Source organism: Biomphalaria glabrata, chromosome 7 (genome assembly GCF_947242115.1).
Source record: "Biomphalaria glabrata chromosome 7, xgBioGlab47.1, whole genome shotgun sequence".
NCBI lineage: Eukaryota > Metazoa > Mollusca > Gastropoda > Planorbidae > Biomphalaria > Biomphalaria glabrata.
This window is the reverse complement of record NC_074717.1, coordinates 36,704,917-36,723,510: the sequence shown is the minus strand read 5'-3', so window position 1 is coordinate 36,723,510 and position 18,594 is coordinate 36,704,917. Positions and strand designations below refer to the sequence as shown.

The window sequence follows — 18,594 nt, the reverse complement described above, 5'->3', positions numbered from 1 at the left end:
ATAATTATTTCCATCAGTAAACGTATTGTTTTACACAATGATGTTATTTTCTCCTACACACCCACCCACATACCAGTCTCACCTAAACCCCCCTCCCCATGGATCCGCCTGTGATATTGCACGACAGATCTAGTAATAAGTATAAACAATGATCTAATTAATTCCCAGATCCGAATTGACAAAATAGAATGCAAGATTCTGTGACTTGGGGATTGGAGAAGGGGAGGGGAAAACAGAAACTATACTCAAAGACAAAGAAACACGCAGGCGCGAAAGGGTACACATGTATATTATGAACAAACTGATGCGAACTGTGAAAGCCTGTTATTAAGAAAGAATGACTAACATTCAGGGCTGTGACAAAGCATGTGGCGTTGATCTAGACTAGACCTTCAAAGCAAACCCAACCAGCCAGCCGCTAGCACAATTGAGGGTTAACGCGTGAACAGATTTCAACTCACACACTCATTATTTAAACACATACACAAAACACACTGCTAATTGGTACATCAGCTTCTTGGAAAAAAGGCATGGCCTCGAGTCAAACGAAACCGTTTTTCGCTAGGAGTACCGGCAGATTGAATTCTCTCTTGAGACTTTACGTTTCGAAAGGTAAGGAATAGTGTGTTGTTTTTTTTTGAAGTAGTATTTATATTTTCAGTGCATATCCTGTGTTTTGATTCTTAAAATCCCAAGAACAAAATAATTTAAAGATATTTGTTTTAAATCGATGATAACTTTGTGATGATAACATCCTGCGGGTGGATCGTGCGCTATGAAATATTTTCTGGGTTTGAACCTATGCATTTCTGTGTATGATTGTAAAATATGAATATATATATAACTACTATCCAACATATGTTACTTTTTAAAAAAAATTGTCCACTGGTCTAATAAGACGAGAGCCTAAAATCATTTTAAAAATTATTTCTAGCAATTACGTGTATTTTTTCTTTTCAGCAGTAAACAAAACTGACAAAACTAATAACATCGATAGACAGGTGACTGGTTCTACTGACAGAATATAAATAGGCCCAAATATAGGGTGAAAAAAATAAAGGTAGCCAATATTTTTTCTCTTTTTGCTACCAACTACAGTAAATGATATGTACACTTCAGGATTAACATTTATTTGGTAAATAAAATAGTTTTTTTTATTAAGCTTTACGAAAATTGATTTTTTTAGCTCAATTTCCAACATTTAATATTGATAACTAAAACGATTATTCTTCTATTGATTTGGAATTGCTTAGAATAGTTTTCACTATAGTTTCCATCTTGTGGGAACTAAGAGACGTAATATTTTTACCTATTCTACCAAATATGAACGTTACTTGTGAACCAACCATGAGCTACGTAATCGATGTTTTCCTTCATGGCACACACAAAAAAGTATAGACCAAATAGCCAGCTTTTCGTGTGTCCGATGTAAAAATAATTTAAATAAATAAATTTGGTAAATAAATATGGATAAAGATTCTGTCCCATCTCAAGGCGAAACCAAAACCTGTGACTCATCTGGGCGCATTCCAGGAAAGAGGGCACTATATTTATACTCATTAAATGTAGGTTTAAACAATGAATAAACAAAGAAACCACAAATTCTGCTTGCAAAAAACAGATTTAAATTTTATATCCTGCATTATGGGTGATGGTACAGAAACTGTGAACTACTTTTCAGTCTTGTTATATAGGAGAACGTGGAGTTATCACTACAGTGATCCTCATCACAAATTCAAGAAATCGACTAAAAATTTGCGCTCGTGGAGATTTGCGATTGCTACATACAAACATTAAGTCGGACATCATAACATCTCATCAACATCATCAAAGTCATTAAATTTTTTTTTTACAATTACATTTTAAACAAAATATTTATCTCAATAAATACTCCTTAAAAAGATTGTTTTCTTTTTTTTTTAAATAACTTATTTATGCATTTATGTAGCTTTTTTTAGGCCTACTATGGGGTCTGTTGGTAAGTTTTGACTATATAAAGGTTCCTGGGTCAAAAAGGTTTGAGAACCTCTGGTTTAGTTTATCGAGTATCGAGTTTCTCGAGCTAATATATGGAAAAGCTAATAAAATAGGATAACAATAGATTTTATTGCAACACTTCCGGTCTGCAGCCAATAAAATTAGTTCCAACTGTTGGGGAATTTTTTTTCTAAATTCACATCTTTATTAATGGAAAAGTTTTGTGAAATATTTTTTTTTAAACTCACAATGTAAATTGTGGAAGTGTACTAATGTAAAGTTGTTATGACGGTATCATCAAATGTTGATTTCAAACTCGTTTTTTTTTTTTTTTTTTATTTTATTTTCGGATTGAAATGTGACAACAAAATTGAATTGGAAGATTGCATAGAACTTTGTTAGTGTATAGAAAGATCTAATGTTTGACAGACTTCCGGACAGAAAACTACGCGAGCCTTTAATTCAACTTTCAATGCCTAAAGCGTTAGGCACATGACTATGAAATACAGAAACAAATACTGAAACTGAAATAAAGACCACAGAAACTGGTACATTTTGGTTCCAATATTTCGACTAATGATAATTATTGTTCAGTACATTCACTTGGGGACTTGGAGCTCTCGACATTGGTATGTATAAAACTACTAACGAATTGTGTATAGGTGATTATTTATTTAGTTGAATTGAATTTGTACAAAGAAGATGAAATTCAATGCAATAATATCTGTTCATTAGATATTTAATTTTACAAAGCGAATATAAGATGTTAATGACTAGACAATAATAATTTAGCTTCGCATCATGCGGCAGTATATCGTCATCCGGCCACGGCTTTAAACTTGTTCCGATCTCTGTTACTGGATGCTGTTTTCAAACTAATAGTGGTTCTACAAACTGGCCCCGTGTTAGGCACTTAGTTTAGTTTAGAGAAGCACTGTAGTAGACTGACTTTGAACGCGACATTTCTAGTGACGACATAAGCATTGGGCTAGAGATTATTGTTGTAGACTTTTAGGACAGTTATTGCTAGGCTCTTGAAGGGATAACATCGCTTTTAGTTACTGCCTCGACTGTAGTCCATTCTGTATTAAAGTTCGTTGTTCTATTTCATCTCGAGTGAACTTAGTTACTGAGCAGTGATTCTGTTCGTTACTTTAATGTGTATGTCTTAGTAATATGAACTCGCATCAGTAATACACCATACAAGATCTAGATTTGTTATCAATGTACTGTAGAAATATATCAAGTACAACTCACACATACATCCGTTACCCCCGTTACTGTTTCTCCTGCATTGGGGAACAAGAACGCAGTAAGGCCCCAAAAGTCCCCAAAACGCTGTAAACAGCAACAAGAATTATTTGTGGTGACAACAAAAATGAACTATCTGCTCTAAGATTAGTTCCCACAGTTTTAAAAGTTCTCTTCTGCCAAGGTAGCAATCAGGTGTGGTGAACAGGGTAGACCACCCAAGGTATCATGTCCCCGGCCACTTTTCAAACCAGGAGGCTGTTCAGGAGAAATCTTTTTTTTTTGTCCCTAATGGCCTCTAGGTGCTTCTGTCAGATTTGAACATGTGATTAGAATATTAGTTGCTTCAATAGTTTTCATTACATCAAAGTGCTAATGCAAATGGTCTATTTTTAGTAAAATCTTTTTTTTTTACTTGTTCCTTCAGACTTTAAGATAGTTTACTTCCTAGTCCAAACCTCCCGCAGGACGACGAGGGATGGGAGCGGGCAGGGTTTGAACCCGGGACCATCGATAAGTCCAAACGACAGCCGCACGACCAGACATCCATTTATTATCATTATTATTATCGTTGAACATACTGCACAGAGTAGTGACGTGTAAAGTAGGTAAACTGTAGTGGACCCTAAATGGTTGCTTGGATATAATGTCAACAAAATATTACTAGCGCGTTACAAAAGCCTACACGTTGAAAAAACAAATGCAACATTTATGTTTGGCTAGTGGTTTAGTTTGAAAGTGTACAGGAAGTCCCCTATTGAAACTTTTGTTGTATATTTACAAAAATGGCTTTGCAGTGAATGTCATCGTGCAGTTGATCGCTAGTTTGCCGATATTTATTGATATTCTCCCTTTCTTTCAAGTGCGACCAATCGAAAGCGAGCAAGAAGAAGGAGGAATCATTTAAATGCATATAACTCGTTCAATTCTCATGGCTATTCTTATAGTGTATGTGTATTTTTTATGTGAAACCGGATTTTGAAATGCTAATTGGCAATGGAGATTCTATTATTACGAAACCTGAGGAGGGGGGGGGGAGTCCGGCCTTTTAAAGGAGGAGGTATGGGCCAGCGCTCCAATAAAATGATTAAGTTACTCTTCTTTTGCGTTTAATATGTATGCATCCTCCCTTTTTTCCACTTTAACAGAATATAGCACACTCAGACACAAAAAGTGATTCCATAAGCACACTTTGTTATGCGATGGCAGACTTTGCCCACCCCTGGCCTGCCTGCTACGTGCTAGATGAGCAAACTGCACACTGATATCATGTCATTCTTCACCTTCACCTGTACCTTGTTGGGGCACCATACATGATCTTTTGACCGACTATGTCCATTTCTCTCTATCCTTTGCCTTCAACAGAATCTCTTTCTATGTCAGGCCTGTCCATTCATTAGTGTAGATCTGTAGGTGTGTTGACGAGGAATGGCTACACCGTAATGAATAAAACACAGAAGATTATCCACAAATCGTAATTCAAACACTTTGATGAAATATATTTGACAAGCATAGTTATATCTTGGAATTACAATAACCAATTAAAATGTATACATTTATTAATCCAAAACTGATGATATGAACCAAAATAACCCCCGGATGTAACCTTCACCTTTCTTAATGTACAGACGTACATAACAATAGTGTTGTAACTCTAGGGTAGGCACTCAACGTAAGGCAGACAACTCAACACAGTTTAACAGGAAATAAAGACAGGTGCTTATTCACTAGGACAAACACATAACATCCTTCAGCTTCCTCAGTCTTGCTACTAATTTACCAGTCCTTTAGACAGCAACCCGAATGTGGACCAACGACAGCCTTCTCCGCTTCGCTCCAGGTCCCTTCTACAACCTTCAGGCAGCACCAAAAGCTTGCTTCTTAGTTTCCAAACATTCAGACTCTTCACAATCCCTGATGCACTGTTATTCTCTCTATCCTAGTGTCTTCCTGTTTTCGTTCAACAGTGCGCTAGTGCGCACATCAAGCACTGGTGCAAGGCAGGGTTACAACAATATCTATAATGGACCGATAAAATGTCTGCCTGGTCTTGTGTTCTATTCGTCACGATAGTTCCAAGTTCGAACCTGCCACACGCCAGCCGTACCCCCGGATGTCTAAACTAAGACCTAATAATGTTCATGTCTGATCAAACGACTGGCAACACTATTGCAGACTTGGCCCAGCAGGGAGGGCAAACACCACCCACCGAACAGGATGCGAGTCTTCATCATGCTCTGGCTATAATTAAAAAAAAACAAAAAAAACGGAAAAGTGGTTTGAGCACTGGGACAAGTATAAAAAAAGCCCGTGGAGTCTGGGAGCGCATGAGGCGCCCTGATCGCACTTCCCCGTGGTGGAGGCTGTCCAGGCCTGAGCAAGCTATGGCCAAATTTTGATTCATGGTGTCCCCGCTGCGGGGAAGAAGAGGAAACCGTGCTTCATATTCTTTTTGACTGCTTCAGACTTGCTGATCTCCGTCTCGACAGGGGTGGGAAACTAAAAATTCTTGACCTGCATGGTGGCATGTATACACTACGTACGACAGCAGGGTTTTTTGTCCAAGGCTTTTGCAAGAGAGGATTTGAGCCTCTCAAGCCCTCACTCAAATGAAGTTTGATGATGATGATGATGATGATAATACAACGTCCGAAAGATTAAAAATATACGAAGATTTATTACTGAACAAAAAGTGCACACCGGCTGCGCCCTTTGGTTTGTTCTCTGGCTTTATATTGTTTATTCTTCTTTTCTTTTTTTTTTTTTAGTAATAAACGGGCCTCATTTTAACAATCAGCCTCACATACTTTTTTATCCCGTGTTTTAGTCTATCTATTACAATGAAATTTTACTCCTGTTCTCTTTTTCCTTCTCTCTCTCTCTCTTTTCGCTCTCTGGAACCGCCATTTTATATATATTTTTTTAACCCGTGCATCGTAATTTCTCCGACATATACTTTTGACTTGATTTGGAAACACCCGCTTCATAATGCGTTCCCTACACATACACGCACTCTCCTATTGAATAAGTTAATGCTAGTAGCACCTCCACTTATCCTTCCCTCCCCTTCGCGGCCAAAAACAAAAAGTTAGTACACTTCGTACACTCTATGACGTTTCTTCGGCTTCTCAATTCAATCTTTATTATATTTCGACCTTACCCATACCATCAGTATCAGGCCTAGAGAAAATAAAAATGCTTTTTCCGAAGGCCCCTTTTGCCGAGTAGTAGATGCAGGATGGACTCAGGGCTGATCTTCTTCACCTTGTAGAAGGACGAGGTGGACATAGAAGCTTATCGTCTGCAGGGAGAGGTGGGGAGGCTATTCTCTAGGCCGTGGGCAGTGGGCAGTAGATATTGGGCAGTGGACAGCCGGAGCCGGGAGCCGGGCATTGGGCAAGTCTCTGGGCATTGGACCGTAGGCCTTGGTAGTGGGCACTGGGCTTTAGGCCGTTTGTAGTGGGCACTACAGAGATACCTTCTCGCTGACCGGGGGGGGGGGAGGGTCTGGCGTTGTCGGCTCAGGTTTTGCGACATTGTAGACCTAGTCAATGCTGAAGATGTTGCAGGTGTAGACAGTGCAGATCTAGTGGTGATAAAAAGTGCACTTCTAATGTGCGTAGTATTGCACCCCAGCTAACAACCTGGCACGGTTGTCTACAAAATACAGGCGGCTTGTCAGATAGAAACTTAAGTTTTAGCTTTGCCTGTTTAATGGAGAAATCTGTTTGGCGGGCCTAAAACTAGTGCCGGATCCTATAGTTTTGGGGTATTTTGAATCTTATTTTAAAATAACCTTGATGCTGGACCCTATGAGATAAACGCTTTCTAATTTCTAACTTACCCGCGTCAAGTAGAATAGAACCTTAAGTTGTTTTTTTGTTTATAAAGCTAACCAAAAGGGGCCCCATTTAAACTTGTGACCAGGTCAGGGGTGAAATAAGGTGGTAATTTGGAAAGTTGTCTTTTGCCCGGTAAAGAGAAGATGTCACTAACTGACTGTATTGTTAAGCGGACGTTACTCTTCATATGGACGGAGTGTTCTGCCAGAGAAGGGGAGGGTGTAGATATCCATTTCGTTTCCGACCTCGCTGGACGCGGAGAGGGCGGGGGGGGGGGGGGGGAATGGAGTAGGCGTTTACGGAATACGGGATAAGTTCATGAACTTTTATTCACCCGGCTAAGGAATGAATTATTAAATGGAAAACCACATTCTAATAGCAAAACTTTCTCTCGGACGTTTTAAAGCGAAAATGAAACTTTTATATGCAAGCGTTTACCGTATTGTCCCATTTATTCAATTTCGTTTTATTTATTGTAATCATTTGAATTTAGCGAAATGACAATATATCTAAATTTATATTTTTAATGCTATTGGATTAGGTTTTTTTTTTTTTGTTTTTTGTTTTTTTTAACAATGTAACTTTCTCGCTCTCTCTCTTTTTTTCTGTTTCGAAAAAAAAAAAAAAAGACAAATGCCCCAGATCTATCATATCTATCATGTTAATGCTATTAGAATTGGTTTTGTTTTTTATTTAGACCGCTTCTAAAAGGAAGCGGAAATGACGTACGGCATATTCAAAATAAGTAAACTTAGAAAAAAAAAATAAAAAAATACGGCATTTGTAAAATTTTAAAAATGCTTTATATGTAAACTGCGGCCTTTTGAGGAAATACCGGAAAAAAAAAATACAAAAGCTTGATAAAAAGCTTGCGGTTTTTAGCGAATAAAAGTCGTCATGTTGCGAATATGTCAAATCCTGTTCTTAGTGAGCATCTAGGAGGTAAAAGAAAGCTGTGTACGAAATTTCACGCGAATCTGTTCAACGATTTTAGAGATTTCTTGATCAATGAGTGAGCCAGTGGTATTTTACAAATATGTAATAGACAGAGTAGATTGTACAATTTGTTAATCTCCTGTGCAGTGAACTAAATACAATATAATTGGACATGTGTTATAGATACTTAAAAATGGCCTACACATCTCGATCATTTCCCCTCGGAGAGTCTGACCACACAATGATCCATCTTACATCCACGTACAAACCGGTTTTAAAAACAACAAAACCCGAAGTACAGTCCATCCAGTCACGGTCTGACGACACTGTTTTACAGCTACAAAGTTGTCTGGAGCAAACAGATTGGGACATGTTTGTAAGCAACTGCCCAGACAGATCTGTTAATCCGTACATCCAGTTCTGTGAAAACATTTTTGCATCAAAGAAGAAAATTAAAAACATTCAGTAATATTAGACCCTGGATGACCAACATTAAAAATTAACATTCTGTCGTCATCGAGAAGTTCATAGAAGTCTATTTATAAAGCGCTGGTTAGGAGTGTCTATGTGTTGTTGTTTTTTCGTGTGTGAATGTTGTTCGTATGTGCATGTATATCGTGCATCTATACTGTTATTGTACAGTAGTTACGTTGAGGTTGTCAATTGTAGTCAAACTGAATTTCCATTTGTTTGTATCAATAAAGTTATCTTATCTTATCTTATATTGAGATTGTGAGTTAAAAAAAAGAGAAAAAGCTTCTACAATATTAGCAAATACGAATTTTGTGTTTCTTTTCTTTTCTACTCTTGTACATTTTTTTTATACTCCACAGTTTTTGTGTGTGTGCCAGAAGATGAACTTTCGCAACTCAATATGACTCTGACTTTGGTTGTAAATTCCGTCTAGACGTATCAGCACGTACAATGACACGGTGTGACAGAAATAGAAGTCTATCTATCTGTAGTGCAACATCTTTATTTAGTGAGTAGAAAGAGATTGAAACATGTCTACGAAGTTTTTAAAACATACTTTAGGCATATGCAAAAAGATCAAACAGCATCAGAAATCACATCTGATTATCAAGGCACTGGCAACCATTGTTGCGTGTCTTATATTTCTGATGTTTATTCCTGCCTTCAGAAACCTAATTCTTATCGCAGTTTGGCCGAAGATTTGGAGACAAGTTGGTACGATTGATATCCTGATGATGGAGTTTACGACTCAAAGTCCTGAGAACGTTGTTGGTCAGAACTGTACATCAACTGTCAAGCCCAGTCTAGATCTCACACGACGATTGCATAGCATTTATAAACATGAAAACGTCTCGGAAGAAAGACTGAGATCTCCAGCTCACAGACATTTCCTCCCAGCGATGAGTTTTACAGAAAAACAAACCATCCTTCAAATTTATGTGGTTCTAGCAGACAGTCTTCGCAGATCCGGGGTGGAGTTCTTCCTGGAATCAGGCTCCTTACTCGGCGCCCACCGCCACCATGGCTTTATACCTTGGGATAATGATATTGACATAGAGATACACGTCACCGACTGGATGTCTGCCCGTGACGCACTCTCCTGTATAGAAGGATACGAATTAATAGTAGATCCCATCATGCATTGGAGGTTCAATGAGCGCAAATCTCGCTATCCCTTCGTGGACATTTTTTTCTACACAGGGAATGACAAGTATATATGGGCCATTACATGGTACGCAAGAAGATCTTTGGTGGCCCTTAAATCCGAAGTGTTCCCTCTCACCACTGGCATATTTGAAGGCATTGAGGTTCCGGTACCTAAAGACACCGAGATTATACTGAGAAAACTGTTCGATTATGACTACTGTTTCTCTAGAAGTCCTAAGACTGGAAAATATCGTTCTGGGACTACCGTACATTGTTCATCATTGTTGTATATATACTCAATGTTTCATATTAATACCGAAGCATAAATGGGACCAACAAAAACTTTATTGAATTGATAATGAAAGATAATACTCGAGCTGTTTCGGGATATTTTAAACCAGGGTTGGCCATCCTATGGCGCATGCGCCAAAAGTGGCGCATTGCACAATTTCAAGTGGCGCATTTCACCCCAAGAAAAAATGATAAGAAAAAGCAAGCCTGTTAAAAAATGATAATAACCGATTTCTACATAAAAATATATGCCCCAGGAATATAATTTACCAGCTATTTTGACGCCCAAACTGACCGAAATGTTTTTAGAAGTAATTGTACCAAAATTCACTGGGCACTTCGGTTTTATGTGGCTAACATCAATCTCTGAATTTGTAAGATTCATTGTTTTTCATTAGCCTTGGACATTTTTAAGTTACCTATTTAGGCTTTTCGTTATTTGAAGAAAACAAATGATGATAATTTCAATATTTTTAAAGAACTTAATGGACTTTTAAGTCACTCTCAAGACATCCAGACGGTCAGACGCATTTGAAGAAGCAAAGTCACGTCTAGGAAATCATCAGATACTGAGGCGAGAAAATATTTCATCCTTGAAAATGATCAAAAACAAACCGCGGTCGTGTAATAGACTCTTAAAATTACAGATTTGTTGAAAGCAGGGTAGATTAATGTTATAAACTAGCCAGCACCACTGCCTGTAAATGTTTGTTGTAAAATGTTTCGGATGTTCCTTCAGAGTTGAAGATACTTTACTTCCTTGTCCAAACCCCCGCAAGACGACTGGAAGATGGGAGCGGGCAGGGTTTGAGCCCGGGACCATCGATAAGCCCGAACGACAGTCCAGCGCGCAAAACGCACGACCAGGCAGCCATCCCCTTATCTACTTTACATACACGTGTATAACAAACCAAATATGTACAAATGACCATACTTAAAAGACTAAAACTTGTAAAAATGGCGCATCTGAAGCAGAAGGTTGGCCACCCCTGTTATAAACTGTATTCAGTTATTCTCTATTGAATTCCATTGCCATTAACACCGAAGACAAAACAATGGAATAATCCTTCCTAAGAAGAGGCGTCCAGATTGGGCAGTCAATGTCTCTCTAATCATCATCATCATCAAACTCCATTTGAGTGAGGGCTTGAGAGGCTCAAATCCTCTCTTGCAAAGCCCTGAACAGAAACCCTGCTGTTTTGCGAAGTGCATACATGTCACCATACAAGTCGAGAATTTTTAGTTTTGGTCGAGACGGAGATCTGCAAGTCTGGGGCAGTCAAAAAGAATATGAGACACGGTGTCCTCTTTCTCCTCGTCTCTAATAGAATACATTATGAAGTAGGAGTCTAGAGTTCTACATCACAAAGGACAAAAAGTGTTTTGACAAAGTGGTCCACCTGGACTTCATGCATGACAATCTTTACTGAGCAGGTGTGTAGGACTTCACCCTCTGAAAGACAGCAAGAACACTCTTTATAGGTGCATGCAGGGTCTTGAAGATGTCTGTAATATTTGCTGTAGTTACTTTTATGTCCGAGCAGAGCCGGCCTTAGGCATAGGCAAACTAGGCACCCACCTAGTGAAAGTCAAATTCAAAATGATGGACTGTAATTCATTCTAAACGAAGATAAAAAGACAATGCATAACCTTTGAACACGAGATTGTTTAGACTCAGTGGTCTTAGACGGTGGCGCTATCATCCCCTGGGGGGCGTTTTCGAGATTTTTGGGGGCGCTGGGAGCCAAAGGAGCGGTAGGGGGCGCTGGGCACAAAAGGGGCGGTAAGGGGGCGCTGAGCATAAAGGCGGAAAGAAGAAACAAACGGTGCATTGAAACAAAACAAATTTTAAAATTCTTCAAAATTAAATCTGGCAAACTAAATATAGAAAATTTTAGTTAGCTTGCTTCAAATTTAAGAATAGAAACAGCGTTAGAAATTGAGTTCGGGAATCCCATTTTCTATTTCTAAATTCTCACTATATTGCTGTAATCGGAGGGTATCTAGTGTCCTTAGATCTTGCGCGTATAAACGTTTTAGGTTTGATAAACATTCTTTGAAAATTGATTAAAACTAAAGTTGTTTTTTTTTAAACATATTTTACACAAAAAGACTTTTTTTTTTCTGTTAGTGATGAAATATTATTTCAAAATTGTCTAGTTATGTAGCTTATGAGGACATATAGGGAACCATTAGTGGTTGGACGCTGCAATTGCTTCATAAGTAATATAGAATAAAGAACAAATCTATTCACTATTCACCTTGTGAGTTCTGATACACAAGAAAAGTTTAGCCCGCAATTTCATTTCTATTTGAATCTAATTATAAAATTGTAAATAAATTACAAACCCATGACGAAAATAATATCATCTTTCAACAGTTTTGCGAAACAAATGATGAGCAACATGTTAGTCTTATTTAACTGAAGTTCACTGGATTTCCAAACGGGTTTGTTATTGCTCGTTTTGTTAAGCTCTGAAATACACTTTTGAATTATTATTTTTTTACAAACAGGAAGATTCAACAGTTGGCGATGACTTAAAGCTGGCTAAAAAAAATTGTTTTACATGCTAGGCATCTAACGCAAATAAATGAAACGAACCTCCGACTGCTAGGAAAGAAATGTACTTTCATTGATTATATCATTTTTTCTTTTATTGAGATATTAAATCTATTTTAAAGAGTTTTACAATCTCACATAACTTCTTTGTTGATAAAGAAAATCGCCTTAGGCATGCGGTCGTCTCCCATGCGGGATAAGTGTTATTGACAGCATACAAATTAATAGATAGATGATATTTTGTTCGAATTTGCCTTCTCACGCTTCTTTATAACTGGTTTTCTTAGAGGGGAGGGGGGGGGCTCTGGCGGATTTTTTTAAACAAAAAAAAAAATACGAAAAGGAAGCGTCAGACCAAAAAAGGTTGAAGACCCCACTGTCAGACGGACATAGGCTTATTCTTACAAGGAATGAAGTGGGAAGAGTCGCTTGAACTTGACTTGTCTTGGCTACCTAGAAGGGGGCTCGAGTTTCGACACCCGACTCGGGCAGAGTTGCGTTTACTGAGCGCCTAAAGGCAGCACGGAAAACCAACTCCCAGATACCCCCTCCCCCCACTGGTCCACAAATGAGATTGGACCAAAGCGCTCTAAGCATGCTATAAGCATGAAAGTAGCGCTATATAACAGCTATAATAATAATAATAATAATGACATGTTGACATCTGAAAGTTCTGAAAGTTCTGCGTGATTATTGCGTAATACTAACGCGCGAGGTTATGAAAACACGTCCTCTCCCGTGCATACTTTTGCAGTAAGATTTTTTTTCAAAAAACAAATTGGGGGATAGGTTGGAGGTTGTAGGTTTACATGCTGTGCAACTGGTGCATTGGGGGATAGGTTGGAGGTTGTAGGTTTACATGCTGTGCAACTGGTGCATTGGGGGATAGGTTGGAGGTTCTAGGTTTACATGCTGTGCAACTGGTGCATTGGGGGATAGGTTGGAGGTTGTAGGTTTACATGCTGTGCAACTGGTGCATTGGGGGATAGGTTGGAGGTTCTAGGTTTACATGCTGTGCAACTGGTGCATTGGGGGATAGGTTGGAGTTTGTAGGTTTACATGCTGTGCAACTGGTGCATTGGGGGATAGGTTGGAGGTTTACATGCTGTGCAACTGGTGCATTGGGGGATAGGTTGGAGGTTGGAGGTTTACATGCTGTGCAACTGGTGCATTGGGGGATAGGTTGGAGGTTGGAGGTTTACATGCTGTGCAACTGGTGCATTGGGGGATAGGTTGGAGGTTTACATGCTGTGCAACTGGTGCATTGGGGGATAGGTTGGAGGTTGTAGGTTTACATGCTGTGCAACTGGTGCAAGCCGATCTTGTTGAAATTCTAAAATGGAAAAAGGAAGTGAATTAGGCCACCTCAGGAGAGAAAGTCAAATACAACGGGCATCGAGCAACGTATTTTTTTTAGACATACTGTTAAATAAACATAATGAAGTCAATTAACCTAGTTTTAAATGTCATCAAAGAAAGTTAGATGTAATGGACATAAGGTACTTTACCAGATCCCATGTTGACATATGTAGGTCACAATAACCTATGCAACATCCTTAGCATGTCTTATTAACTGACATATGTTTCATAATCTATTCTTATTTAATATTACTTTGCCTACAGGCAACTTTATCATTGCTAATTATGCATCCAGCAATATTATCTTGAGATATAAAAGTAAAGTAAAGTTTCCATTTCAGACCTTGTGCTCTATATGGCAGATGATGCAAAGGTCATCTGTTTCTGTGGCCCACGGTTAACGAGGGTGTCATGTGGCCAGCACAACGACAAACCGCCTTTACTTACACCTCAACTAATGTCAGGTACCCATTAGAACTGGGTGGACTCAGAGGCGCTCGGAGATCCCGAAATTAAAAATCCCAGTCTTTTCCAGGATTCGAACCCAGGTCCCCGGTACGGAAGCCAAGCGCTTTACCGCTCAGTGACCTCGCCTCATATAAGTAAGCTATAAGCCAACCTAATGCTTCGAATTAGTGGGTCTACCGGTATTCGATTGTGATTTAGTATCGCTTTTATTATGTAGCCATCAAAGACACAATTGAATGTTGTCAACCCTTGATAACCAACCAATTTCTACTTGGGGAGGGGGTGGGTCATATACATTTTCAATACAAGTGTAACAAAATAAAATAACCTCGTATTAAATGGAAGTGGGCCTCTGATGCTTCTAGATGCAGAAGTTTCCAAAAGCCGGATAGCACATCGATGCCAGGGTTGTATTGAAGGCTTGGTTCGTGTTCCCGGTCTTCTAGACGGTTGTTGACTTGTAGCTCTAAAATACTGGTTAGTAACCAAACCGCTGTAGGCGTATTGTATTTTAACTTGTAGCTCTAAAATACTGGTTAGTAACCAAACCGCTGTAGGCGTATTGTATTTTAACTTGTAAGCTTTAAAATAACTTGAAAAACCTCTTTATAAACAATACTAGATTTAACTTTTATTACAATATAGGCCAATTTTAACTTGAGATGCAATGAAATAAATGTAGTAGACTTTAGTAATAATATAAAAATAGTATTTAGAACAAAATATAACTCACTAAAAAACACGTCTTTTCACTCTGGCCTTCTGGAGTCGTCTGTTCTACCCAAAAATTAAAAAAAATACTTTAAAACACAAAGCTCAAATGAAGTTTAATTTATCAATTAGTTTGAATCAGTCATGTAATTAAATTTGTAATAGACCTAGACTAACAATATTAAATCTGTGCGATTCGAAATATTTTACCAATGGTTTTTCTTTAGCTCATGTTCATGCTTTTATCTGTTTCAATACGTTGTGAGCCTATCTTTTTTCGATACACGTTGGGAAAAGGAGGGTGGGGTGGCGGAGAAGAAAGAAGAGAAATAAGGGTGAAGGTTACCGTCATACCTTTTTAAAAGCAATTTATAAAAACAAAAAGTTGTATAACTGGAATTCGAACTCGAGTTTATACTGTGCCAGTCAAGGGCTTATGAAAATGGAAGGTTTAATATTTATTAATTGCTAGTTTTCAACTTATAAGAGACGGTATAATTCTCTACACAGGGTATAAGCGGGACTAATTCAACTTATACCACCACATCTGTCAAGTACCAGTTCTTTCCCTTGTTAGATACCAAATAATTAATTGATAATTTTTTTTTATATTGATTGATGTGTTGTCATCTACAATGTATAATTGTGTACAGTTTCAACTTGACAGATGGAGAAATAACGTGTACAAAAATTGTTCCAAACAGACAGAGTGAGCTGATAAATGCTTTGTACAAAATACTGCAATGTCATTTTCCATTCAGGTGATAAACAGGACCACGGCACATGATTTTCACGATTCCTGCATTATGAAAGAAGCGAAATAGAAGCATAGGGGCGCGGTGGCTAAGTGGTTAAGCGCTTGTCTTCCGAACCTGGGGTCCTGGGTTCGAATCTCAGTGAAGACTGGGATTTTGAATTTCGGGATTTTTAGGGTGCCCTTGAGTCCACCCAACTCTAATGGGTAAATGGCTTTAGTTAAGGAAAGTAAAGGCGGTTGGTCGTTATGCTGGCCACATAACACCCTGCTTGTTAACCGTTGGCCAAAGAAACAGATGATCTTAACATCATCTGCCCCACAGATCGCAAGATCTGAAAGGGAAACTTTGTTTTTTTTTACTAAAATATGAGCATGGTTATTCATAGCTTGTAATTCATTCTTTCTGATACACACACATTTAAAAAACAACATTGTGCTCATTCTAAGGTACAATTTGGCTTTATATTAATAGATACTTTAATGCAAGTGACATTTTCATGTTTCAATAACGAAAAGCGCTATTGTCATGGAATTTCAACCTCAGGTTCGCAGTGCTAACAAATATCGAAACATGTCCTTTGAATAGCATAGCTTAGCAACCAAGGGACCACAAAGATCACCTTCGAGTTTAAGTCAACCATTACTCACCATTATTTGATTTTTAGTTAATTCATGTACAGACTGTTGATCATTACTGTTAGTTGTAGTCATAATATTTTAGTTTATACTGTGCAACTTTTAAGTAGCACCCTAGCATCTAATGTAAAAGATAAGGACTTTTACAATATGTATAAATTTTGCAATGAGAAATGAGACACCATTATCAGCCATTTTGTTGTTTTGTTTTTTTTGTTCACATTTAAATTGACAACTTCTGAATATTTTGTAGCAATTTTTTTTAAAAAAATTAAAATATAATACTTCTTACAAATATAATGTGGTTTATTGTTGCATGGCCGATTGATATGCGCTTTGGACTGTTCATTCGATGATCCCGAGTTCGAGACTCTCTTGCCGCTATCAACACTGAACTGACGGAACTTTTGAAACTTGGAGAACTAAAAAAAACAAACAATTGAAGCGTGGTGGAATTTCCTGATGTTAATCAGGACTGAATATGATAATAACGATTTCCTGGCTTTCGGTTCGTCTGTCAAGCGTACAACAGCATTGACTTAACGCTTCAGTTGACATTTTTAAAAATAAAAAACAACACAAAGCCATGCGGTAAAGTCTTTTTTTTTTTTGTAAAGTACGCTTAGGGTGTAGAATGTTAAAAAAAAATAACCGGATGTTCCTCGGGGATATTTCTGTCTAAGTTCATCGCAGCCATCTGCTTTTTGTTCACGTTGTGCTGCACAAGATCCGGTTGTGGCTTTCTTTGGACTTTTAACTCTTTACGCAATGTAATGCTGTAAGAGAAAATAAAAAGAGTAAGTGGTGGCTGAGTGGTAAAGCGCTTGGCTTCCGAACCGGGATCCGGGGTTCGAATCCTGGTAAAGACTGGGATTTTTAATTTCGGGATCGTCGGGCGCTCAAATGGGTACCTGACGTTAGTTGGGGAAAAGTAAAGGCGGTTGGTCGTTGTGCTGGCTACATGACACCCTCGTTAACCGTTGGCCACAGAAACAGATGAACTTTACATCATCTGCCCTATAGATCACAAGGTCTGAAAGGGGAACTTTACTTTTTTTCCCCCACAAGGAACGAGAAAGATATAAAATATTTATATAAAGGTAAGAAAGAAAAAAGAATGTCAAGACATTGAGATAAATGGTCATCTGCACTGCAGACATAATCAAAGTTAAACGTCATGTGCTATATTTAGAACTATGACCTCCAACCAAAGAGTGCACATAAATTTATTTACAGCCCCTTCTATATACTAATGTATGATTCTTTTAACTCGGCCAACTACTTTATCGATTTTCTTTTGTCCACTATGACACAGCCGCAATGTGCATTTTTACTGCTTGAATGGGTGACGCACTGGAAAATACCATTTGGGAGTGGGAAGACTGCATAACTATATAATACGTACTTACAATTGAGAAAAGTGCATTAGCTAACTACATTTAGTTTAAAGAGTGGTGCGAGCCAATTATCATTGTAAAAATTCTTTGCTCAGGCTGGTGGCAATATAAGTATTTTACTTGAACGCTTTCACCAAAGATGCTTGCGCTCCGTCATGGACATTCCTGGTTGCATGCGGCCTCAGAACAAGACACTTGGAGGTTACTCACAAAGGCCGCGGAATACACATTTGAGACCAAAAGAAAATCCGCACTGTATTCTAAATTTACATATAATTATTTTACACTCCCAGTTGAGGAACTACAACAATAGTTAACAAACAATTTCTGAAACTAATTTTACGAATATCTTTTTAAAACTTTTATGCAGCTGCCTTTTACATTAAAACATTTCGCCACAAATGTACAGTTGTACTACATAATGTGAAGTATTGAACTGTTTACACTTGTGCATAATGTTCCAAAACTGTGGAACTAGCTTACTAGTTGTTATCATTGTAGCTGCTTTCAAATAACAGTCAATGAGCATTGGCCTGTTTTTACTCTTGTATATTTTCAAATTATAAAAAAATGCTTGTTCACAGGTTTATGGGGACCCAAAAAATGCACTGTTTGTTTTGTTTTGTTTTTGAAATGTGGAAATGCAGCTTCTGGCACCAATAAAACTCCCTCAGAAGAACTGTCTTGAATTTCTCTTTCATGTAATAATCTGCTTGAAGGTACGTCCTCTCAGTTTCTGCACTTAAAGGTCAGCTTAGTGTATTTGAAAATTGGTTCCTAATTCTTGAC

General features: G+C 38.1%; 1 protein-coding gene across 2 annotated transcripts; it reads left to right on the top strand.

Annotated features, from left to right (window-relative positions):
* The first annotated feature begins 300 nt into the window (after positions 1-300).
* On the top strand, positions 301-16,595 carry LOC106063496 (uncharacterized). 2 transcript variants are annotated; one of them, XR_008779022.1, is made up of 3 exons: positions 301-612; positions 8,840-13,430; positions 13,767-16,595. XR_008779022.1 is itself a non-coding variant. In XM_056036399.1 (2 exons), exon 2 carries the CDS (start codon positions 9,011-9,013, stop codon positions 9,950-9,952), a length of 942 nt encoding a protein of 313 aa, XP_055892374.1. In that variant the 5' UTR covers positions 301-612; positions 8,840-9,010; the 3' UTR covers positions 9,953-16,595. The 2 variants fall into 2 exon arrangements, 1 of the variants encoding a protein (XP_055892374.1); XM_056036399.1 differs by having other exon boundaries at positions 8,840-16,595.
* Positions 16,596-18,594: the final 1,999 nt, after the last annotated feature.

Excerpts from the sequence above, each read along its gene's own strand:
- LOC106063496 (XM_056036399.1), top strand. The coding sequence starts at position 9,011 with ATGTCTACGAAGTTTTTAAAACATACTTTAGGCATATGCAAAAAGATC.